A 27864-nucleotide genomic window follows, 5' to 3' on the forward strand; every position below is an offset into this window, starting at 1 on the left:
AAGACCAAACGAAAATGTTTAGATTTCTCAAAGAACTACTGCATGCATCACAAACTTATTGTCAAGTATAGCTGAGTGGAGACGGATTCATTAGAACAAACACTGCTGTTTAAGTTACAGGAGCTTGTTTTCCCAGAAGCACTGGGAGGTGGAGCAAGCAGCCAACAAAGCCATGCCCTGAAGAAAAAAAAATCTAAGAAGTCTAAACACAGACAAAAGTCTGGAGCACAAGGAATGCAGAAATCACAGGAACACAATCAACTCTGAAACACAGACGAACCAGTAAACAAGAGACACACACCAAAAAGGTCAACATATATAGCCTACCGCTGCCACCAGGTGACGGCGGTCACACACTGAGGCACAGGTGAAACACATCTGGGTGATAATCCGACACTTGACTCAGTGTATAAATATGCGCTTAAGATCCATGATAGAAAACCCAGGCATTACCATCATTGTTCTATTCTAACCAAACATCAAATTTTGAACTTGGAAAATCAAATATTCTACTCAAATGTATGTCTTCTCTTCAAAATAATTAAAGGTCTCGCAGCACCTCCACTGAGAACATTTGTAGCCCTGGGTTCTGAAAAAATGAACCGACAACAACTCGATCTACAACCAGAGGAGAAAGCAGCGTTCCTAAGTGTAAAACTGCGTTTGCTCGATCAGCCTTCTCTATAACGTCAATGACTCGGTGGAACTCACTACCAACTGAGATTCTTGCGTGTACCAATTTTAAAACATTTGCACGTTTAACAAAAGAATGGCTGATAAAAAAAAATCAGGTTTGTAGCCACTTTTAAACTATGGTGTGATGAGTGAGTGAAAGAGCTTGTGTGTAGAAATGGGCGACGATGTGTTTTTTAAGGTAAATGTCTCTCAAATTAAATGTTATGAAATGATCTTAGGATACCAGTTTTGTAAGATATGGTCATCATGTTCCATCTACATTTAGAATCAGTTTTTACAGTTTGTAACATCAACCTGCCCTGGGATTACTGGTGGAAATTAGCATTTTTGCTATAACCTGGTACAAAGCATCTCTCCTTTGTGGTTAATGTTATTTTGTACACTGTCCCTGTATAAATAAAACCATACCATACCATACGAGGAGGGGAAATCAAGGAGGCTGAAATGAGAGGCAGAGTCTCAAAGTAAAGCAAGAAACCAAATGTGAACCATGACAGTTATGACAATATCATCAAGATCAATATCACAAAACACTGACTGACCTGCAATGAAGTAATGCTCAGTAAAATTAAAATGATAGGATTTCAAGAATTGGCATTCTCTTGCACTGTTAAAGCCATTTCACAGTTTAACAGGGAAAAAAAATCATTCTGAATGTTTATTATTTTTAAAAATAGTATCTTGTTCTTTAAATCGCTGAATGAAATGGCACAATTCACTCTGATAATGGCTCTCACACTTAACCAACACGATCTGCTCCACTTAAAAATGTAGGGTTTTTTTTTAAACAGAGTGAAGAGACATGAACAAAGAAATTTTTAAAAAAATAAAATAAGTCGCGAGTCTAAGATGCTGATATGAAAGAAAAGAGTGACGAATTCCTACAAATCTAACAAAATAGAAAAAATAACTACCTTGATCTTTCATCAAAACAGTCAGAATCTCTTCTACTTGGCGATGAACCTGATTCCTGTGTGAATCAGTGAAGTGAATTATAACTAAGTTTATACAGAAGTTGCCAAACTTTTAAAATTCCTGTGATTTCTGAATATAAAACAGAGAGTCGTGCATAGCCAGCAAGCTCCAACTAATCAATGACAGTCATATTTATCTCTGTGTTGCTTTATCTGTTAAAAAAAAAAAAAAAAGTTGTGTTTTTGGCATTTTCAACAACAGAAAAAACATGAATTCTGTTTGAGTGTGAGCTCAAAGCACGATAAAATGAGGACAAACCAGATTGTCTTGTTTAGTCACTGTGAGTGCCATTGTGTCTGACACATGGCACGTCATGCTCAAGTAGTTCTCCTCTTTCACCAATTACTGTGTTTATGTACCTGCAGAAAGCAGAATGCTTTGTGCATGATTGCAATTTTCATATTTCAGACCCAATCTATTGTTCTATCTTGAAACCCTCTCACTTTCTATTTGCATCGATGTGACAAACTTCCTTTTTTTTTTTCTCCTTCCCGAGGGACATTTATTTTTATCAGGTGTATCTGCATTCATTACATTCATTTTTTTCCCCCTTCTTCTTCCTTTTTTTTTTTTAACTTCAGTTTTATTCCTCCTTGTGTCTCTTGCGAGTAATGATACTTTCTATCACTCTAAAGCGTTTTCGATCAGTCCCCCTGGTTTTAAAGAAACGGACTTAAAAAGGCTTGGCACACAGAGAAAAAAAAAATGTGGATGGAATTCTAACCAAGGATTCAATTCAAGAAATCAACCTGAACTAAATCATTCACAAAGAGCCGTGGACGCTCCTCGTCGACTCCGATGAAGGCCAAACGAAGCCGGAGAACCAGCCGGCTTTTACAAACGTTTTCTGAGAGGGGCATTTAACTTTTTTTTTTCTTTTTTTTTTCTTTTTTTTTTTTTAGAAAATGTTACTCATCTACTCTTTAGATCGTGTCAGTGCAGAAGGTGAGGTTGAACCAGAATAACATTTCTAAGTGTGAGCTAACTTGGCGTGGAGATGGGCACCAGCTGCCGAGGCTGCAGAGTGCCACCTGAGGAGGAGAGAGGTCAGGTGGTCGTGTGCAGCGTGGAACAGGTCGGGGAGGATTTTTTTAGACCGTTCAGACAAAATCAACCTCATCTGACCCCGTCTCCTTGAAGAGAACTCACCAAATCCTCGTGCTCATCATGACATGAATCCAAAGCTTTGTGCACCTTAGATTTCTGTTTACATGACAACAGTGGAGCCACTAAAAACACAACCTTAGGAAAACTGTTCCCAGAACACCATAAACGAGTCCTCACTAGTGGCACAACATGGAGAATACGTCATTTTCAGCATTTCTGCTGTTTCCATGCAAACAGATGTGTTTGAGAAAATAAAAATGTCTGCATTTTCACTTGAAATGTCATTGTGTAAACTGGGCCTCAGTAAAACAGGGATTATTGATCCTCTCCTCCTCTATACAGAAGTCCAGTCAAATGGCGAACAGCAGCTTCAGCTAATGCTAAAGCTAATAGCTGGACAGACGAGACAGCAGCTCTGCAGCTTGTTGCTACAGAAATCGTTATGTTACTTTACAACATTCAATTCCCCAGACAGCAAAGTGGGAATAAACAGACCATGGTGATGTGTGAAATGTTACAGTGGTCCATCCAATATTTCAGAGTGAATACTTTTAGTGAGTAGCATTACTAAAAAAGCAGGCTTTCTGTGTTCTCCTATAGCTTTTCATCATCTTCAAAACATTTAAATGTGAGTCATCCTAAAACAATCCCCAGGACAAGGACACAATATAGACATAAAGGCATTTTTACAAAGCAGATAGGCGTTGTTCATAACCTCCAAAAATCAAAAAACAGACAGATTTCTTTGTCTCCTTCTCCGCAATGGTTACAAGACTACAGCAGTCCTAAAAACAAAAAGGTAATACGCTAATACGCGAAAGGCACAGGCCCGAACTCACTAATCTGGAGGGCTGTTTCAACATGCACCATAAATTCATATTAGAAACACTGCAATTTAATCATTCATTAGTGACTTTAATTGCATTTGTTAACCATGAGGCAGTAATGACTTAAATCCTGTTTTCTTCTCACACCCACATACACGCAGCTTGCGGCCTCTCCTTTCTCCGCTCGTCAGCCTCAGATAATAAACACAGGAGAACATTCTGGAGAAAGGCACTTTTGAATACATTTCTTTTGAAAAATGGATTATCAAATTAATGGAAACTGCTCAATAACTGCTGCAGTGAGGAATGCTTCCCACCTAATTGAATTAGGGTTTTCATTTCTGTGATTTCTGTGTTTGTTTTTGGCAGCTGCCATCTGTTTGCCCGGGACCGGCTCTATTAATAAGCCATTCAGATTGGGATGGGGCTTTATTCCAGCAACTGTTTCTCACCTCTCTCTCTCTCTCTCTCTCTCTCTCTCTCTCTCTCTCTCTCTCTCTCTCTTTCCCCTTTTCTCACTTCCTCGCTCACTCAAATGATTGTCATGGAAATCATCAGAGGTGCCAAGCCGCAAACAAAAGAAAGAGCTTTAAAACACACCTGAGCCAAAAAGAACAGAACTGTAGTCTAATTACGATGGGAACAATTAAGACTGTGCATATTTATTGACAGGGGACTTCACACAGGAGCATATGTTCATGAATAGCAAAAAAAAAAAAAAAAAGAAAAAAGAAGGCAGAGTGGAGTGGGGAGACTGTGCTGGATCTGAACGTCTATATATGATGATGTTACTGCGAAAAAATTGTTTTAACACTCAGATTTTTTCCAAATCTTCTTATCAGCTATTGTATGAGACGTTCATTTCCCACAATGTTCTTTTTTTTTTTTTTTACACCTTTCAAAAAGCAGCGTGGTTAATTCCCACTGTTTCCACTGAAAGAAAAAGCTTAATTGTCTCTTACCAACATTAACCCCTTCCTCTCTCTGTCTTTCATTCCCTCACTGGTCTTTATTTCTTTTAGCTCTCCTGTTGACAGCTACAGTCTCCCTTTCATTGCTTCAAGAACAAGGAAGTCCAATCTGGGCTTTTTACTCAGTATTCTGATCACACACCTCTCTCCTCCAGTAATACAAGTCTACTTTAAAATTCATAACTACATTTGGAAAGAATAAAAGGGTGCCCTGATGGAATATTTCCAAGGAGCTTACTTGAGCGAAAATACAATTCGCTTTGGCATATTTAATAACCCTAACCTGGTCTTTAAGACATACAGTAGTAATAACAATATTAAAAAAAAATAATAAAAAATACTGGTGAGAAAAAAAAAAGGAAATTCCAGCTACGCCTCAGCATGAAATGAGTACCTGTAATTCCTGCCTCTAGGAGGAGGATGAGAGGATGGAGAGAATGGAGGGAAAAATGAAGGAGACAAGAGATGGGAGAGAGTCTTTGTCAAAGTTAGAAAGAGTCGGCTCAGCTCGGCTCTCATTCTCTGCTCTCCTCTGCCTCTCTCCTTCTGCCTGGGAGGCAGTTTGAATTGAATCAAACAACCTAGATTGATTAAGCTCGGATGAATGACTTTCCAATGACACAGGATTCGGCGTCGGCCTCACCCCGTCCCTCTGTACATATTTGACATGGTTATTGGGGAGTTGATGTGCGAGTGATTGCACAGTAGCTTCCTCTGGATTCTCTGCAAGGTTAAAAACCTCCGAGCCGCACTAAATGTTGTCGCCATTGTTCGGTTCTTTGAAAGTCCTATTTGATTCCTGTTGAATCCCGCTTTGATTCGCATGCCTCTCAGGAAGAAAAAACGCACAATGAATGAGTGTGAGAAAATAGATAACATGTTCTTCCAATTGCAATATGAATTGCTCTGCTTGAGCTTTAGTATTAATCTCTTGTCCTCCTTCCTCTCACTAGTTCTTTTGTGTTTAAAGGGGAAGGGGGGGGGGGGGGGGGGGGGGGGGTGAGGACTGAATATTGTGGGATGTCCTGTTCTGAATTTGGTCAGGACCAATCAAAGCTTAAATTCTCTCTCTCTGAACAGCAGCTCCCTCTTTGTGGCTCTTCATCTGGCATGGAGAGACAGAGACCCCTGCTGCCTCTGACAGTGCAGGAAAACCCTCCACAGCCGACTTCCTGTCTGAGCCTGCAGGACTCTACTGCCACCTGCCTGCCGTGGATGTCATGCAAACCAAACGGCACAACCCTGCACAGCACCAATAATATGTAGACAGAAATATTATGTCAACAGGACCCATCTGTCTTCTGCATTTATCGACTGCGACCAAAGGTGGAGTTCATCCTGGAGATCCCACCAGTCCATCACAGGACCAGACGCTTCCTCTGCTGCAGGCAATTCGGTCTCCCCACTTAACTCCAGATGCATGTTTTTGGAGTGTGTTAGGATGCCGGAGTCTCTGGAGCTCTGATTGAAACCAGTTGTTTTCTCTCTGTGTCCCGCTTCACCTCAGCAGCTGATAGAGTTGCTGCAGTATCTCAGTCGTGTCAGAGTCAGAGAGTCCTGCAGAAAATCTGACAAAAATACATTTAGGAGACATTCTTATCTACAATGGTCTTTCTGGATGGAGTTTACATGTACTATATGGGCTCTAAGCTGCTGTAGACCAGGAGGTAGATTTGGCCACTGCCGTTTTATGAGCTTATTTGCAATAAAAAGATCTGTTCCAGATGAACTGGCCGTGTAACAGTTAAAGCTAAACGTGGCGAAAAAAAACCAAGTGAGAAGCTGATAAAAGACTGAGGGTTCTCAAAATACCATTACTGACAGCACTGAGGAAAATACTGATTCTAATGATGTCTCCTCTGAACAATATAAAACAAAAGTAGCCGCAGCAGTGATTTGTGTGTCGGGGGGAGCCGCCCACGTTAATCTGCAGTTGAAGCAGTGATTGAAGAAGCTCTGATGGAGCATTAAAGTGTAAAACATGATGCCAAATGGACAAACTGGACCTGAGCCCGATCGCTGGCCATTATTCACCACAGACTTTAATTCAGACCCACTTCGATGGCTTTCAATTTAATAACAACCACTTAATATTGCTCAAAATGACCGCAGTTTCAAGAGTGACAAAAAAATATTCAATTTCTATTAATATAATGGATTCAGAATTGTTTTAAAAATGGAGAAGCTCACATTGCTCTTAATTTTACTGCGACCATGAAGTATTTAGGACATTATCCCAGGAGTCCACAGGAAGTGGGGAAACAAATGAGCAGCTTTGAAACATTTAATTGACTATGATGGACGGCGGTGCTTGGATGCTGAAAAAAAAAAACTGGTTCATTAGACTGTCGTGCAAAAAAACTGTGATAAAGAGCAAAGTGAGTATAGACGGTTTCTCCTGGCTCATGAATTATTATTTTATATTATTTATCGTCATACAACAAAATCAAAAGTGCTTTCTGGTCAGTGTGTCACACAGACAGTAGATATAAAAGCAGTTAAAACTGTGAAATAGATCAAACTTTTAAAAACATCTGAAACATTTTAGCGTTTCGTCTGATTTATGCCAACAAATTTGTTTTTTCTGTGGATTTCTGTTAGAGCTTCTGATACTGATCTGTAATATTTACAACAAAAAAAAGTGATTACTAGTCAATAATTGAAGTAACGGCAGACATCATGAATACGATAAAAACAAAGATTGAATGTGAAAAGACCTTCTCCATGACTAAACAATCGAGGGATGCTGTTGCTCTCATAACAAACTGCTCAATGTGAAATGTTGAGTAAAACCTTTCAAAACCACCAGCAAGGTATTATGGGTCTGTGTTTTAGAGAGCTTGGATCTATTTTATGTGGAGTACTTCTCCATGTGAGAGGCGTCCTTTTGTAAAAATCCATACAAAGAGCCTAATGCTTGACTGGATAAGAATTTTACTCATTTCCTTCAGAGACAGACTCTTTTTGTGTGACAGTGTTTGCTCCCCGGGCTTCAACATCACAGAAAGGATGCATTGTGTCCAGTGTAACATTCTCTCTTAGCCTCTTCTTACCTAACATCACATTTTCCAGCTACATTCTGGCCCCCCTTTCCTCTCCACCCCAAAGTGCCCTTCCATTTTTTTTTTTTTTTTTTGGGTAATCAAAATATATTCACACAATCTCCTCCTCCTCTCCTGCAGGATCTGAGGAGCTGATTGGCAATTTCAGCAGCAAACCCACAGTTCAGTGGAAGAGACGGACGCAGCCAAACTCAAAGCTCCCTGCCGTTGCCATGGAAACACCTCAACAAGAGGGGGTGAGAGACGATATGATCAAATGTGAACGCTCCACACACCTCGCAGTTTGTTGTTGCTACACCGCTCTCCTCCCTTTATTCCGTGTTCATGCGCACGCATGCAAATCCACCTGTGTCTAAACAGCACACACACACACACACACACACACACGCACACACACTTTATATAGTAGCAAGCAGCATCTGCGCCTCACTGATAACACTGCATCATCATCATCATCATCATCATCATCGCTGTAAAAGCATAAGAGAGCAGACTGCATGCTCGCTCCGTGTTGAATGGCCAGCTGCAGGCCGAACTGTCTCCATCACACACGCCCTGCTGACTTCAGCATCTCATCCTCATCATCATCATCATCCTCATCCTCATCATCATCATCATCATCATCTCCGCTCTCCCCGTTCTCCTGATCTGTCCGGACTTAATAAAACTGTCAGACCACCGGCTGGGGCTGTTAAATAAAGACAGCGTGAGGGCCGGATCTGCTCCCCGGAACACTGCGTTAAACACTGTGGAGTCCGTTAAGTCGGGCTTAAAGGATTTTTGGTTCAAGAAGCTGTTTAGAGAAACAGATGTTGTGGATAAGACCGAGGATGGGATGCAACATTTACCCTCACTTGATGTTGCATGAAAACTTGACCTATATTTCATGTGAAAACATTTCCAGAGGAAACCTAATCAAGTCATTTATGATGTAAAACAAGCTTTTCAAAAATATGTATATATCATTAATTCTATTTGATTGAGTTTTATTCAAGGGAATCAATGCACTAGAACGGTGGCTGGGCAACTTTAACCTTTATCCCTACGATATTTATTAATTAGAATAGCTTAATTATTGAAAATAATTCTGTATGGCATTTATTAGCACAAAATGCAAATATTTCATGTTGTCACCCAAAATGCATTGATTAGAATTGTATTTACAGAGTATTAAAAAATATATATTACAGGTTAAAAGTCCCTTTGTCTGATAAAGAGTTAATAGAATTCAATTTAAATGTTAATTCTGGAATCTGTGAAAGAATTCATCATGAGCAATTAAACTGGATATATGTGTTACATGTATATATTGAGCATAAATGTCTGTACGGTTCCAGTAAAGCTGTTATGAATTAGTTCTGTCTGATCCTGGATGAATCCATCACGGTTTATTTCACTCACTGCACTGTTTGTTTGTTCGGTGGAAAATTCCCACAAAATCTCGATGCCCAGGTCAATGTTCTTACATTCAGATGCGTTCTGATCACTTCCCATCACTCAAACCCGTCTCACTGCATTCATCTGTGAATCTTTTGTGGAGTGTCAAACTCTGTGGTCTTCCTGGAACAACTGGATCACTCTAAGAAGCTTTTAGAGTTTGAAATGTATCGATACAGATTCCGACCTGGCTTGTTGATGCGAATATCATTGTAACCCCGAGCATCTCAACAAAGTCCAGTAAATATCTACTGGACATAGAGCAATAATTAAATAACAGATCCACTGAATATTTCAATGATATATTGTCTGCAAATGCAGAATTTTTTTTAATGATTTTTGAGAGGAAAACCATGTGAGAATGAATAATTACTATTATTTTGTAATTATTATAAAACACTTATCAGTGACAACAACAGTGCTGTGAGCCTGGTTTTTTTCTTGGGTACATTTTGAATTCTGGCAGCGGGTTGTTTGTCTCTCTCAGATATGGCAGCGATCAGATGTCTTCATGTGGAGATTTCATAACATGAACGTTGGTTGGAAAAGAGCTTGAGTTTTGCCTTCTGAATGTATCTCAAATAGAGATAAAGAAGCACAATCCAAACTCCTCCACAGCATATGTTCAGCAAATCAGACAACAGCCAAATTCACAGACATCAAAACAATCGCTTGACGATCCAGTCAGAAAAATCTGGAGAGACTGAATATCTTTATTTTTCTCCCAAATCTACTGGGATTGTATTCAAGACTTGTAGAACTCTGTAAACCCCAATAATAAAAGACTTGAATTCTTGCTTAGTTTCTACCTTTCATATTAACTTTTGTTGTTTGTACATGAATAAAAATTCAGTCAAATCAGCCCCGACCTTCAATCACTTCCTTTGGGATCTGAAAATGTTGCTCTACTCTTTAAACTTGGTTAGCAAAGCCATGAGACTGTTAGACGACCCTTACCACGATTAATTTGCTCTTGTCCTGGCTCACACACTAACAACTTAAGGCGCTTCAGGTGCCACAGTCACACAGGTGAAATGTGATTAGCTGAGAGGAATGGAGACATCTGATTGGCTGCCGGGTTATGAGGTCAAACCTGATGGACAAACCCAGCAGGACAGAAACTGGTTTACAAAAAAGACAATTACTAAAAGCAACAGAACAGAGAGAAAATGATTGACCAATAAAGAATAAAAGTTAACAAAGTTTATTACATGTTTATATACAAACAACCCTGCAAGGCACACCTTTGTTTAAATAAGAATATACAATACATTTTATTGTTGGAAGCAAACTTCTTTTTTTTTAGTTTTGAAATATATATTAATACAAGTCTGTTTAGTGTTGGAGAGAGAGAAAAAAAGGCCCCAAATTTTAAATGTTTCATCAATACAAACAATAAAGAAATATGTGATCAAACATTTCATGATGTAAACATCATCTTTGAACTAATATATTTTTGAACTGTTGAACAAATTGCGTAAAAAAACAGTCTCGGGTCCTTTTTTTTTGTGCACACACTTTGTACAGTTAAGAAGGCTTAATTAAAGCAACACAAATGCAACGTTTGCTGAGCAGCAGAATTATTGTGGCTGTGAGAGGCAATCACACAAAACGTTGAAAACAAACATTTGCTTCTGCCATAAGTCAGAAGACGTTAAAGAGCAGCGCATCGGCTACAACAATGTACATAATTCTGAAAACTATGGTAAAATGAACTGACATATCAACACCTATCAGTGTCTTTAAGTCTTACCAAGCACAACGTCGTCTCAGTATGTCTACGTAGCAGCTAGACTGATTCAGCTTATGGCCGAAAACTAGATCAATAACCCTTTAGCAAAGGTTAACGGAGGGTTACCGCCTCAGTATTCAGCGTCCGGTGTCCCTTTGCTCCTACAGATACACTCCAAGCACAGAGAGTCAACTGATATTGAGACGTTCCATACAGCATCGAAAAGGCTGAAACAACCCAGAGCGGTTTGAGCGTGTGGCCGCTTGCTGCTTGGTCACATAGCAGGCATGAAGAAGAGGGGAACAGATTTTGATAGGCCGACCGAACGGCCTGAGAAGAAGCATCATGGAAGTTCCTCTGCATGGTGTAGCTACTGGTCATTACCTTCGATATATGACACACAGAAAAGGTTCAGGACGCAGATTTGGAACATAAGAATCATGCTATTTCCCCCTTTACGAGTCAAAATGAGTTTGACGGTTTCAGGTGTAACAACTGAAAAATGTTGCTTTTCATTTAATGTGAAAACAGAACCGAGGGGAAAAAAAAGCTTCTGTAGCCTGTCAACCGCTAAAAAAAAAAAAAAAAATGATGGTGTGACAACCTGTTGCTGCCACTGCAGGAACATGAAAATGGATTATATCGGCGAGGGCTGAAAAAAAATCAAACAAAAAGCTGAAATCATCACAGCCACTAGAATTCAAGGGAAGTGAATCTTGGTTAGCATTTTTATGAGAATTCCTGTTAATCCAAAACAAATGTTAACATATTGTGTGTTTTTATTGTGTGTGTGTGGTTAAATCGGTAACAATGAAGGAAAATTAAAAATTCCTTCAGCTGCAGTAAACTATAAAATCTGTTTCCACATTTGGAAGTTGTCTTTACTTTATACTCGTACAATAAAAACACTGAGTTGTTCTACATGAACAGCGTCTAACTGTTTAGGCCAGACTATAATCCTGTAGAGACGTGTGTGAGTGTGTGTGTGTGTGTGTGTGTGTGTGTGTGTGTGTGTGTGTGTGTGTGTGTGTGTGTGTGTGTGTGTGTGTGTGTGTGTGTGTGTGTGTGTGTGTGAGTATGTGTGTGATCCAGTCACTCATTAGAAGCTGCTTTAATTAAAACGATAAACAAAGTGGTTCACATCAGTCAGGATTTTTGTGAATTCACACAAATGGAGACTGGAAGAGGAAGAGACCCTTGTGACAAGGCTTGTCAGGACTCATGGAATAAAAGTAAACTACACAAAGGGTCCAAAAAGAAAAGAAAAGAAAAGAAAAGAAAAGAATACATGTTTGGGACTTCAAGCTTGAAGACGTTAAGATACAGACGATCAAACTCCCACAATTCACGACCATCATACCTGGTGTCTGAAATCTGTCTGAAATCTGTGATAACTAGCCGAGGAAGGCTGAAAACAGCCGGTCAGCGTGGTTTCCTGGGCGTCGTCATTGGGAGTTTCCAGGTCTTCTGGGCTGTTTGCTTTATTCAATATTCCTACTGTGACATTCGGGATGGTTGGTCATCATCATGCCAGGAGGCCAAGTCGCTTCACTTTTGCAGACAGGAAAGAGTGGATGATGAAGACTATGGTTTTAGGACAACAGTGGAGGTCCAGTTGCTGAGATAGGAAAAGAGAGAGGAGAGAGAGGAGAAAAGAAGAAGTTAAGATGGAATAGACTGAAGAATTTACAGAGTTTTATAGTATGAATACAATATAAAAACAAACAAGTTAACGTTGAGGTGCAGTGGTTTGCACCCTAAATATGTTGCTGGAAAGTCCCTTGTTTAAGTCCCAATGTTTAAATTTTTTGAATTTTGTTATTAAACTTAAAAAGGTAGAGTATCAATTGTCCTTTTGTTCTTTTACTTTCTTTCTCAGGTTATTTATTCTTTGTTGGGTTTTTGTTTTAGCTTTCGGTCCGTCTTTTAGTTTTGCTGCTGTATTTCTGTTTTATCGACACCTACACAACTTCTCCTTTATGTTATGCTTCTGTAGAGACCGGGGGGCATAACAGACGCCTTTTGGAGTTTGCATAAGAGATTACTTGTAGAATATGTGTTTCTGAACCAGACTGTTGGTGATTTTTGGCGTTAAACCTCATGTTGACCTGATGTTGTTTCTGTTTTTTTTTTTTTTTTTTTTTTAATTCCATTTCAAATGAATTCAACTTTCTCATGACAACTGAGACAAATCTAAATGTAGAACAAGCCTCGGAGTACGAAGACTGTGTGTAATAATGCAACTGTTGACTTAAATTTAACTGTACTGCATAAGAAACAACTTACAATCTCAGCCTCGGGGCCTCCGAAGTCGAGGAACATCATCCGGACGCCGTCGTCCGAGGACATCCGGAGCCGTTCGAACGGCTGCTGGAGGAGGACGCTTTTCCTCACACCCATTTCTTCCGTGAATAGTGTGAAACCCTCGTCGATGTGCACTCCCAGGGTACACTCTTTCCCGTTCCAGCTGCAGGCTGCAAAAAAGAAAAAAAAAAAAAGGTGTTTGCATCAGAAGTGAACAAGTGAGGGTAATGCTGTGATTTATCAGCGCCAAACTGGAATCATCTCCGTTTCTCATCGTCCAATGCTGTTGTAGCGCTGCTGAATACACACTCACTGGTCACTTCATTCACTGCACTCGCACAATGCAATGTGATTGCAGGATGCAAAATTAACACGGAAAAGAGGGATTTTTTTTTTTGTAATATATATCTCTTCAAATGAAGCCACCAATCGCTCACCAATACTTCAAGCTACAACCTTAAAAAATTAACCTCTGCCATCTTCCTTTTGATCTCAGGCCAAATTAAACATTACTGCCTTCGATAAGCTGATTCGTTGTGCATCAAATTAGCAAAGACTTCAAGACTGTATCCTGTGAATGACACCTAAATAGACAGAATAATAACTAATGTAACAACAATAATACATATTCCAAAGATCCATTTTTTAGACGTCTGAAAAGTTGTTGCACTACCTCAAACCCCCAGCAGAGGGCAACATAATCCCATCATTACACTGAACTGTCTCTGTACTGGTGGATGAAGTAGAGTGTGTGTATTGTCTAATGTTCAAATAAAAAGCTGTTTGGGTGTTTACTTCTTCAGATATGAGTCGAGACACTACAATCACAGCTACACTTCAGGCAAAACACCCTTGTTTCTCCTCCAGCTATTCCAGAAAATCTATAACAAAAAAGGCTCTTATTTCAATCAGCTACTTCATAAAAATGTAACCAGATGTTATCTGCAGAGACTGAGGACGTTCTTCAAAGGAGAACAGTCTGCACTTGAAAATCATTGTGGTGAAGAACAATAAATCAGACTAATCCTTCTTTGTCGAACGAGCTTCTGCAGTGGATAAAAAAGTGAGTCTCTCAGTTTCTTGGTGCCTGAGCACAAACCGTTGGGGTGAACGAGATCTGAAGGGTATTTATGGACAAAGTGGAGGAGTAGCAGGTTTGATTATGAGTAGAAAATATGGACACGACCTCGAGCATTACTGCTAGCAACTGTAAAAGCATGACGCCCAGATTTTCTTTAGTTATGGGTTTAACTATTTGATATAAAACTGAACTATAACAGTTTTTACGGTATTTTAGAGCAAAATGTCTCTCAGTAGGAAGGTTACAGGTTTGATCATCTATCTTGCTGAAATATAGTTGAGCAGAATAGTAAATCTTCAAACCACTCACAATGAATGGATCGATACATGTAAATGTTGACGGTTTAAAAGCAGCGGAAACGCTACTTGAGTGAAATCCATTTACCATACTGGAAAACCTGTTCATTTCAATCGCCAAGTTTGTCAGGATTGTGTTGGATGAAGAGCAGATTTATGTGATTAGCACACATGAAAAATCTACACCTCCAAGCGTAAGACATATGTAATCATTCAGTCTCAAAGATCCATTAAGCTTCACAAACCGATAGCATTCTTATTTATCGAGTTTTCGTGAATAAAAAGATATATATATTTTTTTTAACAATTTACGTCTACATTTTTATATTTGATTATAGATTAGAAAAAAAAGATCATTCAACGATACGTTGTTTGGTCGTTGCTGAATTAGCCTTGTAGAATTATCACAGCTTAAATTGGTTAAGAAAAGTAAAAAGTCTTCCATACTAATGAGAACCCAGCAGGCTCTTAATCTGAAGTTTCAAAGGAGACTGAAAATGCAACTAGCGTTAGCGTCAGCGGCATCTCAACACAAATCATTCTCTAGTATCATAGTGTGAAGCTGGCAGGCTTATCAACCTGCATTACAATGAAAAGAAACATTATTTTTAACAAAGAGTGACCACAGTTGGAGTCGAATCTTCAGCTCTCTGCTCACTCAAGCAAGAAGGAGCAGAGACGGCCGAATGGATCCGACCGATTCACCGAGACACAAAACGGCGTGGAGAAACGTCTGAATTTGCTGCTTGCAGGTGGGACGGCCTGCATGAAGTGGCTGCGTGTCTGTACCCGTGGTGACCTCCTTGATGAGTTCAGCTGCGTTGTGGCAGCCCTCCACCAGCAGATGAGTCCAGGTGGACAGCTCCTTGGCGGAATCCACCCTGAAGACGTGAGTCTCCACGCCTTGCTTGGTGCCTGAACGCAGGCCAAACGACAGCTCAGAGTCCAGGAGGGGAGAACTTTTCCCCGGGCCGGAGTGGACCAATCTGTGAGGAAAAACACGCCACAAACACGTCGTTTTTAGGATTCAAAGAAAAGAACAAGATAAGAGAAACAGGTGGCGTCGCAGAGAAATGGTTACAGTGGGGAAACGTGAGATGCAGAGAACAGAAAAGAAAGAGAGAGAGAAGGGAGGAAAAACACATGACTCATTGGTTCTGGTTCCACTAATGCTTTCCAAATGAATGTGATGTTATGTGGCGAGATGTCCACTTATGGAAAAAGTGAGCATGAACTCCCTGACTGGGCCTTGGCTGCAGAGGGTGTGGAGAGATCTGTACAGTTTATGAAACTCCCAAACAATGTGTTACTTCAGGAGAGAGGATTTAGACGAAAAGGAGAAAAACAAGCAGGGATAAAACACGACAGCGTGGCAGTGTGTGTGTGTGTGTGTGTGTGTCGCATGCATGTCTGCACGTGAACCTGGTGGTGATGAGCGGGTGGCTCTTGGTGGGGCTGCTGAGGCTGTCTTTGCTTTCGGGCAGGGAGGGGTACAGGAGCAGGTCCTTGTCGGTCAACACGGCCAGGACGGGTTTTTCTGGACCGTGAGACACCTGCAGAGGACAGGACAGGACAGGACAGATGAGGAAAACACTCACACACTCAGATTCAGTTTGAAATGAAGTAACTACTTAATAACTTCTTTAATTTGTGTAGTTTGTGCATGTGAACATGTTATGTTATCGCCATGCTGCACCTCAACAATGTTAGATCATAAAAAAATATCTTTACTTTTTTTTGACAAGGCATGGACAACTCAGCGGCTGTTTGTAACTCCAGTCAGTGATAAAGTTGTGTGTTTCTTTTGTGGAAAACTGATCAAAGCTACACATGGACAACAACTTCAACAATTGGCGCCAGAAAAAAAAATGAGGACGTCAATGCTGAAACTGAAGTTCGTCCAAACCAAGAAACATATTCATTTTCATAAATCTGTTGCTATTGAGCAGAAATGAGTTGAGCGTTTGACTCAAGCCTCCACAGCAGTGCTGGATTTTAACGTGGCTCCTGTGGAAAACGAATTTCTCACTCCTGTGCCAGACAGATTTATAGAAATCAGTGTTCCTCTGTCAGCCTACCACTGAGGTCCTGACTGACATAACTCAACAATAATGACTTCAACTATAATAAAACATGTCATTCCTGAACCAGATGTTCTATTCTCATAATTTCTGAGACATTCCTGTTAACGCTTCCTTTAATTGTTATTTAATCAAACATATGGATGGCTATTAGATGGACTGATTTCTTGTATCTGCAGTAAGTTTATCTGAAGCTTCCATCAACCTCGTGCTTTATCAGAGGAACAACGAGCTGGCCAAGCAGCACCTGAACTCTTGGTATTTTCTTGACCTTGATCTGTGCTCTCTCCAGCGCCGTGGCGTTTTGGTTCACAGTGCAGAACGCACTGTGAACTTCATTCAAACGAAGCGGCTCGGAGGTGTTGACATTTCAGCGGAGAGCGTCTCCGCACTGAGGAACGGACATCTCTGTCTCGGGTTGCAACATCAATCTGCTGCTCCTTTTTGAAGACGTGATTTTTATCAACAAACTCCAAATATTTGGAGCAGCAACAACAGAGTTGTGCTGGAGATATAAATAAACCATGAACAAACACTGGACTATTTTGAGAAAGTGCTAAATCCTGTGGCCCGTTAACAGAATATTAGTCAGAATGGCAGCACGTAAAAGAGAGATGCTTATATAATAGTTGCTGCGTGCGCACGTCGAAAACGGCTTGATGTGCTTTCATTGTGATGCCACTGGTTTGAGCTGTCTGAGAACACTGAACAGTACATGTTAAATGAAAGCACAACAGATGCTACATATTTTATAGAACATAATTATGATGGTAAAGTTCGATCACACATGACGCGTCTGACAGCGTGTCAGTGGGTATGAGCCGGCGCTGATGGAGAACGTGGAACTAAGTAATTGACATGCATCCGCGGCCTTGTGAATGCAAATGCGCTTTTCGTATGTGTGCGCTGCTGCAGGCAGTTTTAAAACAGGGTGCGAGTTATTATTCAACGGGGTGAAGATCTGTCTCAGCAAAACCAGGAAAAAGACGCAGAAGCACGTAAAACTGAAAAGAACAAATCGAGAGTGAGAACAGATCCTTCAAATTCAAGTTAAATCAGTTCACAAGTAGGTCCTCTGTACCTGCTCTGTGATCCAGCCCAGATGTTTGACCTCCATGCCAGGCTGCAGGATTTTCATCTCCTCCTTGACTCGGGGTAGAAGGTGGGCAGCGCCAGCCTGGATGGCGTTGTACCAGGACTGGGCCATGGCTGGGTCTTTGGCCCGCAGGAACACCGAGTTCTTTCTGTTGGATGAAACCACCTCAAAATACCTGACAAATGAGATCAAAGGAGGAGGGAGGGGAGAGAGACAGAGAGGCAGAGAGACAAGACAAGGATAAAGCTTGAGGGTTAACTGGAAGGTTCCAATAAACACAAATCCATAAAACTAATTTGATGAATTGATATTATTAACTAATCAACTTTCTCAACCATTTTCTCTCTAAAATGCACAAAATGAAACTACTTCAAGCGGAACCTTTTTTTTTACCATGTAGTACCTGTTTTCTGTGTCTGGAGGGCACTGTTTTCGTGACACCTGGCACATTTTCAGAGGGATGCTGCGAGGCTCCTTCGCCTCGGCAGCAGAGGACTCGGTCCCCCTCTGAGGTGTGGATGGGGGGGAATCCCACGGGAGGGCCGCTCCGGGGGACCCGGAGCTTTTAAAGAAGGCAGACATTTCCTTGATGTACTTCACTGCAGCACAGGGAGAGAGCAGGGGAGAGGGAATTAGATAGAAATACCCTGGGATAGAGGGGGCACAAAAAAAAGACATTTTGGGAAAAAGACATTTGAATAAATGAGTTGAAGCATTTCCTTCAAAATTATGCAGAAATCAATCAAGTTAGGTTCAAATTCCAAAGATGGTGAATATCAACACGAGGCATTAGACATTCTATTATCTTAAGATCCTCCTGATGGGAGTTGTGCATTCGTTGACACGGGGGCATTTCCTGAGCATCAGCTGGAGGCACAGAGGGGACGTAATTCCCTCCAGTTGTACACTAACACCATGACACGGGTGACTGAGCACAGCTGGACGCGCTGGGGAACACGCGACCCAAATTGTAACATCTTAAGACTTTGGCTTATCAACAAGTATAAAGCATTACGGAAACCATCTGAGGCGGTGGGTGTTAGAACGGCGAGCTTTTGACCAGAAGGTCAGAGTTGTACGTCTCACACTGAGACATTGTGCCAAGGCAAACGTGTTGGGAGGTGGTTTGAACCTGTGTGTATTTCCTGTTTACCAACAGCACATTAAAATGCCCTTTGAGGCCAAACAATGACACAAACAAGATTAAATTGAGATAATTAGTGCAGCGGATCAGCTTACCTTGCTTTATCAGTGCTCAACTAAATTCTTGCATTTCATGACTTTTGTGTAATTACAGCTGATTTAAAACATCTTTATGTTTACAATGTTGAAAGAGCTCCTGTTCAAGGCTTAATTGCCCTAAATTAAAGTCTTTTTGAAGTGTACAGATCTTTTCAAATCCAGTTTTACAACTCACATCTTTGCACACACACCTACACATGGAAACACATGGCTCCAGCTCCAGTCCAGTCGGCTGCGGTATGGCTTCAAGCACAAGTCGCCGCCGCTGGAGTAAAAATAGCCCAGAGGACATGGCAAGACGGGCGGCTGGAGGCAAAGTTCTAGTTTCACCGGGGGAAGTGTGAAGAGCTCTTCTTGCACAGTACAAGAGGCATTAAGCCAGAGGGGCAAGCAGAAGAGTCACTGCTCAGGACAACAGCAGTGAGAGCGGGGGGCTTTCACCGCACCCAAAATAGAGCATATGCCAGCCAGCAAAACTGTTACTCTGTTAAAACATCAGGCAGTGAATCATTTCGACGGCTGGGACTGCGTTTCTAGTTTTATTTCATTACTGTGTTATTATTCATTACTGCAAGTTAGATTTTTGTCATTAAAGATGGAAAAAAAAAGACACAAATGTCCCTTTGAAGTGTGTTTTAGGAGAGAACACTGTGCACCTCTAACGCCTGCCTACTCTCGGGAAACCTGCTAGAAAGTGTCGCTTTTAGTGTGCGGACTGCTAATTCAAGTCATTGAGTGCAGATTCCACACAGCTGCAGAAAAGTGTCAAGCTGACTCTTGAAAAAGACGTTACCACTGTGAACGTAGGGTTCAAATGACAAGAAGACAACCATCACAGGAAGCTCAAGCAGAAAGAGGAAGGTGAGGGATCGCTTGTTATCTGATTGTTGGCACAGAGAAACGACAAGCTTCAGTCCACGACCAAGGAGTCTCTATTCATCAATCCGGCTTTCAACTGCTTCAACCAACGTAATATAGAGTTACAATCAAATCACCTGTCTGACTACCAGTCCTGAAAATAATCACAGTAAGTTTAATGACTAAGCTGTGTGCTTTACTAAAAAACATAACTGCACTGATACTCTATTTAGCTGCACAAAATGCCACATAACTGTTGTTCAGCCTGAAGTAAGACAAGTCCCAGAGCAACGCATGGAAAAAGTGACCAGTGTTTTCCAAATACTGTAGCAGCAACATCGGGGGATTGCACTGCATTTCAGAGAGAGTCTGAAGTCGCAGCCGAGGCGGAAAACAACTTATAGTTGTTAACTGAATCAGTACAATTTGAGTTCCTTTCAGTCCACAGCCTCTTTGAAAAACTATCTTGTTTAAATAATAATGCCATTAATGCCTTTTTTCTCTCAACTTCCTTTTTCCCCCCCGTTTTTAGAAGATCGCTCGTCTGTTTGGTTCACAAAGTGGATTGTTTCAAAATCTGGAGAAAAAAAAAAAGTCTCACTATTGAAGAGTTTTCTCTCATATCTATAACTAAGCATTCAGAAGAATGGCAAAATATCTCCCATTGAACTCTTTAATCACATTTATTTGATCAGTTGTCGTCCCCACAGTCTGAGATTACACAAAAACCTGCACACAGATCAGCAACACACATAATAAGATCACAGTAATGTATGATGTGGCTCTGTGTTGCTCGGAGTCACGCAGTGTCTGAAAAGTAGCACAAGCCGTCATCAAAAACTTACTGTCATTTCTCCTTTTGAAGAAACCTGCACTTTTGACAGTCTCTGACTTAAAATCAAACTTCATATGATCAGTAAGCCTTTAATGTCTGACCGTACTGATCTCGCACGGCTATAATAAAGGTGTTTCTCTCCTTAACTGAAGGCTTCTTCCTCCATCTTCTCCCTTTATTTATGTTATGAAAAATCAGTTCAATATACAAGACAAAAAAAAGCGTAACTGACTGTGGGCAAAACCACTAGGTTTGTGTACACTGGGAGCACAAATCGAGCAGTGAGCGGGAAATCTGTACTTGCTTTGAAGTAGCTGTCAACATGCATACGTAATGTTTCATGGAAATGAGCTCCAGTCCATTTGTTCCCGTGCCAACACGCTGATGCTTGAACCTCAGGGTAGCCAAATGCTTCCTTGTTGCTGGAGTATAGCCATTCAAAATCAATGCGGTCAATTTTAATAAGGCAGGTTAGACCCCAAGACTCAGAAGAAAAGAGGTTATGGACTTTGCTTATAAAGCCCGATTTTATCTCTTCAGCATTCTCGGAGTGCTTTAAATGATTTGTCTGCCGGGGGCTCGCTCGCAACTGCACATTAGGCACTGGGCTTGTGCTGAATCGTATATTAGCGATTGAAGGAATGATTGTTTTTTTGTTCTCTTAGCAATGCTAAGTTGGAGCAAATGTGCAGTTAATGCCCATTTTATGGATGCATGGATGCTTGGCTGCACAGGATGTGATCTGAGGCCATTTCGCAGCACCAGAGGCAGCTCGACGCTCTGCTCTGAGGACAACCACAGGTCATGACAGAAACGACACTGTAAATCCTGTGATTTTCAAAATAAAATGGCTCACTTGTAGATTGCATTTCATTTTCATTCATGAAACATTACGTTCGCCCTGATGGCAGGAGGCCTGTCAGCCCTGAGTTTTTGCTCAGGGTGAGATGATGTTCTGTTTAACAAAAACATCTTGGATGTTCAAGTGTCGGTACCGAAATTGTCGGTACTTAAAAAAAAAAGTCTGCAAAAGAATAGCATCTGACAGAAATTTACATTTTGACAATTACAATTTGACATTTTCAGTCTGTGTAGCTGTTTTAGTTTTCTCAAACATAACTGTCCTGCTCTTATCTCCACTTCAACACACTGAACAAACTGAATAGAACCATTTTCCTCCAACACATTTTTATTTTGAGTAAAATTAGGTTTACCAAGAGGTGCATTTATGAACTGGAAGGCAGTGTACAGGTAACATAATGCAATATGACACATATTTCAGTTTACAAATCACTGAAGCATTCTTTGAAGTCCTTCTGGAGCTTTTGAAAGCGTGCAATTAAAATAAAGAGGAACTGAATTTGTGAGAGCTGCAGGGAGCCACTAGAGAGGCACTAAAGAGTCACATGTGCCTCCAGAGCTTTGAACTATACCAAGACATCGAGCTGTTTTTTTTTTTTTAGAGAGAGAGTCTGTGGATAGCAGCACCGTGCACCTAAATAGATAAAAAGTGGCACGTCTCTACTGTAAAATTAGACCTATACTTCACACTAATAATAATAAAACTCTGCAAGCGATAGTCAGAGGAGACAGAGCAGGCATGGCTGGAGGTGCAAATATCTGGCACATAAACACATTTCTATTCTCAGCGTTCATTACTCGTCATTATGTAAGAGTTTGTCTCTTTTACATGCTGCACTAAAAGCAGCACAGAACAGTCTGGAAATGCAGCCATTATAGCAGGTAGAGGATGTTTACGTTTGTGGAGTTTCTTCAACAGTGTTAATAGAGGAATGCAGACATCATCAGATTGCTGTTTCCCCAGATTGGATATGTCAGGCTTTAGCTGTGGCCCAGCACTGTAAATTGGAGGCGATAGCTTTGAGAGTAGAGTATTAGAAAAGGAGCAGAGGGAGAAGTAGAGAATGAAAAGATGAAAAACTGAATGAACAAGACTGAAAGAGAGAGAGACAGGCGGGAAAATAAGGCCAGGAGAAATGAATTATTGCTTAAAAGCGTGAGACAGGCAATACAGACAGACCAAAAATACCACTAAGCTCAGCCAGAAATGTTGCCATGAATGCCAGTGGCGGCACATTCAATACACGGCTAAAATTAGCTGAGATGGCACTGTTATTACTTTAGCTTATCTGGCAGCCAATGAGACTGCTTTTGTAGTGTGTGTGTGTGTGTGTGTGTGTGTGTGTGTGTGTGTGTGTGTGTGTGTGTGTGTGTGTGTGTGTGTGTGTGTTTGTACTGGACCTCACAAATCCTGACCATCCATTTCAGCAAATTCAGTTTTGACTCAATTCACCAATGTCTAGTTTTGAATTGTTATTACTGATTTTTATCTGAATTCTCTGGTCAAAGTATCACTTTGAAAAATTTAAAAGTGTGCTTGTTCGGCCTCCGCCTTCACCCCTCCTCACCCCCTGGATACCACCACCTGCACCCTGTAGAATCAATTCTCTGAATCTTCAAAACATCTGCTGTCTTGGTAAACAGTGCTGATATGCCTCTTGCTTGCTGGTCATACAGTTTCATAACCTTGCCGGACAGCAAACAATGCGCTGGAGCGAGCAGCCGCCCTCCATCCCCCACCACTGGTTTCTGTGGGAGCAGCTGGAATGTCACTGGCCAGCCGGCGACCTCCGAAGCATGCTGTAAACCACGTTGGGAAAATAATGTCCCCCTGTTACATCTGCGAGGAAAGACGTCTTGATTCAAAAACAACTCCATAAATAACTATGAAACTCAGGGAACGCCTCATGTTTCCATCGGGTACACTGAGGTTGACTGAGGTAAGAGTGAAAAGATGAGATTACTGTATCGGCCTTGTAGTCATTAAATCGGAGTGTGTTTGAAAAGAGGAATGCGCAAAAGAGGAAGACAGACACAACATTTACACCTCACTGCAGAAGCACATGCAACAGATTCAATGCTAATTCTTAGCGTGCGTTTTTTTTTTTTTTTATCACTCTGGAGAGATTTCCCAATCACAACCACAAACAAACAGAGGCAGGAAGAAAAAAAACCCAACAACAGTGAGAAGTTTACCAAGTCTCATTTGGCTTTCATCAACATGTACAAACCAAATTTCATCAGGCAAACAATCAACCGTGCACTGGCTCGCCAGGTACCGTCTCAAATACAAAGAGACTGAGACAGACAGAACTTCGTCATTCAGTTCCACGCAGCGTAAAGAACGACACTTGGTTGCAGATGCTACTTAACTGTCACTAGGCGGCGCGGCAGAGCCTTCAGACAGCAGTTCGCCCCACACATAGCAGCGCACTGGAGTTTTAAAACACAGCATGAGAAATGTCCACCAAACCTGCAGAGCTTCCCAGCAGTATATAATTTAATAATCTAATGTAACTACAAATGTTGCATTGCAATGCAAAACTGTGCAAATTGTAGTACGTTAACATGAATCACTGCAAATGATTTAAGCATTTTTTTTGACTAGTTTATTACTATTAGTTCAAGATTTCTGTTGAGTCGGAGAAATTAATGTTGAGGAACATCCTTGATGGGAGCAGGAAACAAACTGATCCGTTGTCTCTGGCGTCCTCATAAGGGGGCCGAGGACCACGTAGTCGGAGATGCAGGTTGAGAGCACCTTAAGAATTATGAATATACCAATTACTTCTGATCTGACCAGCCAGACCCACAAGTAGATGTGTCCATTTAGACGAAAATGTGCAAACGTGCAAAAAAACAAGTGTGCAAAAGCAATGCTTCCTTGGTGATCTGTAAACTCATGTGTAACTATTAAATTCCAACTCGGAGTTCCCAGAATCTCACTGATTAATGTGAGTCTCTTACTGGCAGCGTCCGTCCACCAGAGAAGATTTCTTCTGCTCCGTATGATTTAGAAAGGTTCATGGTTCCTAAAGCCCATCTCATTAAAATCATGGACACATGCCAGGCATGAGGGGCGTTAGGTGTGGCGCGAGCGAGCGAGGGTAAGAGAGGGAGGGAAGCAGAGTGAGCAAGACTTTTAAACTAATTCACATACTGCCAAGGCGTAGATTTGATTACTGGGCATAGTGTGTCAAGAGAGTTAATTATCCTAATTTAACAAAGTGAAAGTGAAAGAAACTTAAACAAGACCTGGCAGAGGACGAAAACAAAGTGAAATGAAAGGTACAGCTGCAGACATTACTGCCCAAACTTTTCTTTTTTTTTTTTTTTTTCCCAGTGCTGGCTGAAACGTAAAGAAACTCAATTATCCATTTATGGGGCTGTATATATTTTCCCAGTGTGATTTGATGCACTGACAGACATTGCCCAACATTTGGACCTAGTTTGCAGTTTATTTTTATTTGTATTGATCGAAAGGAAGGGACGGCAACATCAGCTCTTCAATTTCTAAACGCTGCGGGATTTAAAATTGAAGTTTCTAAACATTATTTCAAAGAAATAGTGCACCTGAAAATTCATGAAGAACTTGAACAAAGCATTTTTTTTTGGTGCAATCAGCAAAGGCGTCTCTTGCATTTTCTTTCATTTTTAACATTTACATGTAACACAATGTTGCATGTTGCATGCAGGTATTACTCGTCTTCATGTGTAAAGTGGTGAAAGTGTGAATGCTGCCATCTGCACCAAATAAACAGATCAAGTCCACTTGACAAGTGGAGCAAAGCACCTTTGCATGCAAACTCTGGTGCGTTTCCATTAAAGTTTAAATGAAATCTAAATCCAGCAGCTTTAAACCGATCGAACACAGGACATGACGGGTTTCAAGAATGCCTTATCCTCGCAGTTTATTGTAAACAACGGAAATAGCAGAGGTGCTCCTGCTACTGTTTTCACAAAATCATTCATTTCATATGGTGTCGGTGAATTGTCTTCATGTAAAAATCCCCAAAACACTACAGTCTGCACCATTTACTGCAGCACATATACAGCATATTTGTGTGTTTAGCTCAATTCTTTTGCTCTAATGTTGAAAATGCCGGTGTAAGCACAAAGTGAACTGAGCATTAGTTCAAACCAGGGAACTGCAGGTCGTGTGAGAACACTGCCTGAAGCGGCTCCGCCAATTTATCAGGGGCCCAGGATCAGGGTGAAGGGGTTCAAAGGGGGCTATTACAGCAAACTTGACGCCACAGAGGGGCTGAGGGGAGATCTGCGATTTTATACAGCTATGTTATTTTGCGGGTTAATCCATTCCTCGCTGAGTGCAAGCACAATGTCCTCACGGGCCAGTGGCTCTGAAGGAAAATGGAACGAAGCTTTGTGTCTGCAGGGTTAGAGGTTTCACAGTACGGAAACACACCAGAGGCCAGCGACAGAGGGCAGAACCCAGACTACAGCACAAGCTGATTGATGAGGACAGATCGCTCTGATTACATCTTTGACATCATGTCCGAAACAAACTTTGTTGCTGACACATCTTTTTAGTTGTTACTTATGTACAGAACGGGCTGAATACAAGGAATAACTTCCCAAAGGGAATAAATAAAGCCATTTGAAATGTAATTAACAAAGAAAAAAACATAAAGAGGTGACATTGTTACAGTCAACAGTTTTTGGCAACAGGGTTGGTGACTTACAGACAGTCAGGAGCAGAAAAGAAAATTGGCTCTTGCAGGGTGCCAATTTACCTCTCAGGTGCATGAGAGAGCGAGTAAGAGACTGTGAGAGTGTAAAGACGAGCCAAAAATCAGCGCAGATGGAAGTGTGCTCCAAGGAGTCTGGCAGCCAACAGTTCTACTATCTGCGTTTTGCTAGAAAATAAAAACTGCAAAACATACAGTCCAGGTATCTCCTCTCCAAATGCTGACTTGAATGCTGAAGGAGGATCATCAGTTTTCACTCGAATACGTAGGAAGTGTCACACTGTGGTGAAGACAGCTGTGGGTTTTATTGAGGAGGTTGCATTTTCCCCATTTGTTAACTTTTCCACTTTCAGCTTTGAGATTTGCTTCCGGAGTGCTGAGCAGGGCGTTCGCGTCGGACCTGAAAAGACGATTAAGGCTCCCCAGTGACCCCTGACCACAGTCTGGAGGCTGAAACATGACGTAAATTCACGCACTTGCAGAAGAATTGAACATGTGTGATCTGATCACACTCAAACCTTTTGACCTGTTCATGGGGAAACTGACTTCTTCTCCTGAGTCAAACCCGATATCAACTTCCCTGTACACAAAAATGACTGAATACAAACAATACATGGTTCAAAGCAGCTTGATGTAACACTGGAGCTTCTTCAATGAGCTTGACATTTAAACAACCCCAAAATCAAGAGGTAAAGTTTTCACTGAGTGCAGAGGCAGAATAAATGCTTTATGCTCTAAATTCACTGAAATGACACCAGAATGGAAAGATCATTTATTATAAAGATCAAGAGAGTAATGCAAGCTGGAAGAAAGACAACAAAAAAACAAATTGCGATTTATAATCCTAATTTATTTACAAGCATTTATATTTCATAGCTAAATTGCTGCTCACCTTTTACTACAAACACCTCCAAGAACAAAAGAGCGAGGATCACAAAACCATCCTGGCACGATACTATCGTATTCAATACAAGTTCCACTACAGAAGATTTATCCAAATAGCTTTTGTTAGAAGGGAACACAATGAGCCTTCAACAACAAAGCCAAAATGTTTCCACTTTCTCCTTTTGTGGGCCTGTAAAGAAGTGGGGCACCAGATGGGTGGGATTAATTTCTCACAAACTGCCAGCGACAGTGTCAATAACAGCACACACCTTTGTGTGTCCTGGGAAGACCTGCACCTGAAGGCACTAAAGCAAACAGAAACAAAAGTGTCCTCAAGTTCAGCTTGGCCCAGATTTGAGATGTATATAAGAAAGTTAAATTAAAAAGCTTTTCATCAGGGAGTGAAGAATACTGCAGGTAAGAAGAAAAAAAAGAGGCATCACCACCTTTTCTAGGTCAGAGTAAAGGGGGAATATAATGCCACTTATTCTAATAGAGTTTTCCTCCACAGAAATACACTCTTTTCAAAGGTTAGATTAATTTCTAGCTTTCCTGACTATACTGAACATCTACGCTAAGCATCTTTTTTTTTTTTGTTTGCATATGTTCCAGAGCCAACAACAGACTAATTATTGTCAAAAAATAATCTTCAATATTCACTACATGAATTCATCTCACATGAAAGGAAAGAACAATAAAGAAAGGTTGTATCTCTCAGTGTGATGTACTTCACAGAGCAAATTACCTGCACACAAACAACAGTCAAATGATCCAGTTAAATTAATTTCCAGTTTGCTGCCAATGAAGCG

The 27864-nt window shown here is 40.9% G+C and overlaps 1 protein-coding gene across 1 annotated transcript in view; it reads right to left on the bottom strand.

Moving 5' to 3' along the window:
- Positions 1-10263: 10263 nt before the first annotated feature.
- The window catches only part of snta1 (syntrophin, alpha 1), a 36447-nt gene continuing 18846 nt past the window's right edge, over positions 10264-27864 (bottom strand). The window contains exons 3-8 of the mRNA XM_030091229.1: positions 18069-18264; positions 17651-17840; positions 15911-16041; positions 15278-15474; positions 13094-13281; positions 10264-12425 (exon numbers count right to left, since the gene is read on the bottom strand). Of these exons, the coding sequence (XP_029947089.1) occupies positions 12333-12425; positions 13094-13281; positions 15278-15474; positions 15911-16041; positions 17651-17840; positions 18069-18264 (995 nt within the window). The 3' untranslated portion in view covers positions 10264-12332. The remainder of the gene's footprint in view (positions 12426-13093; positions 13282-15277; positions 15475-15910; positions 16042-17650; positions 17841-18068; positions 18265-27864) is intronic.

Source organism: Salarias fasciatus, chromosome 5, assembly GCF_902148845.1.
Source record: "Salarias fasciatus chromosome 5, fSalaFa1.1, whole genome shotgun sequence".
NCBI lineage: Eukaryota > Metazoa > Chordata > Actinopteri > Blenniiformes > Blenniidae > Salarias > Salarias fasciatus.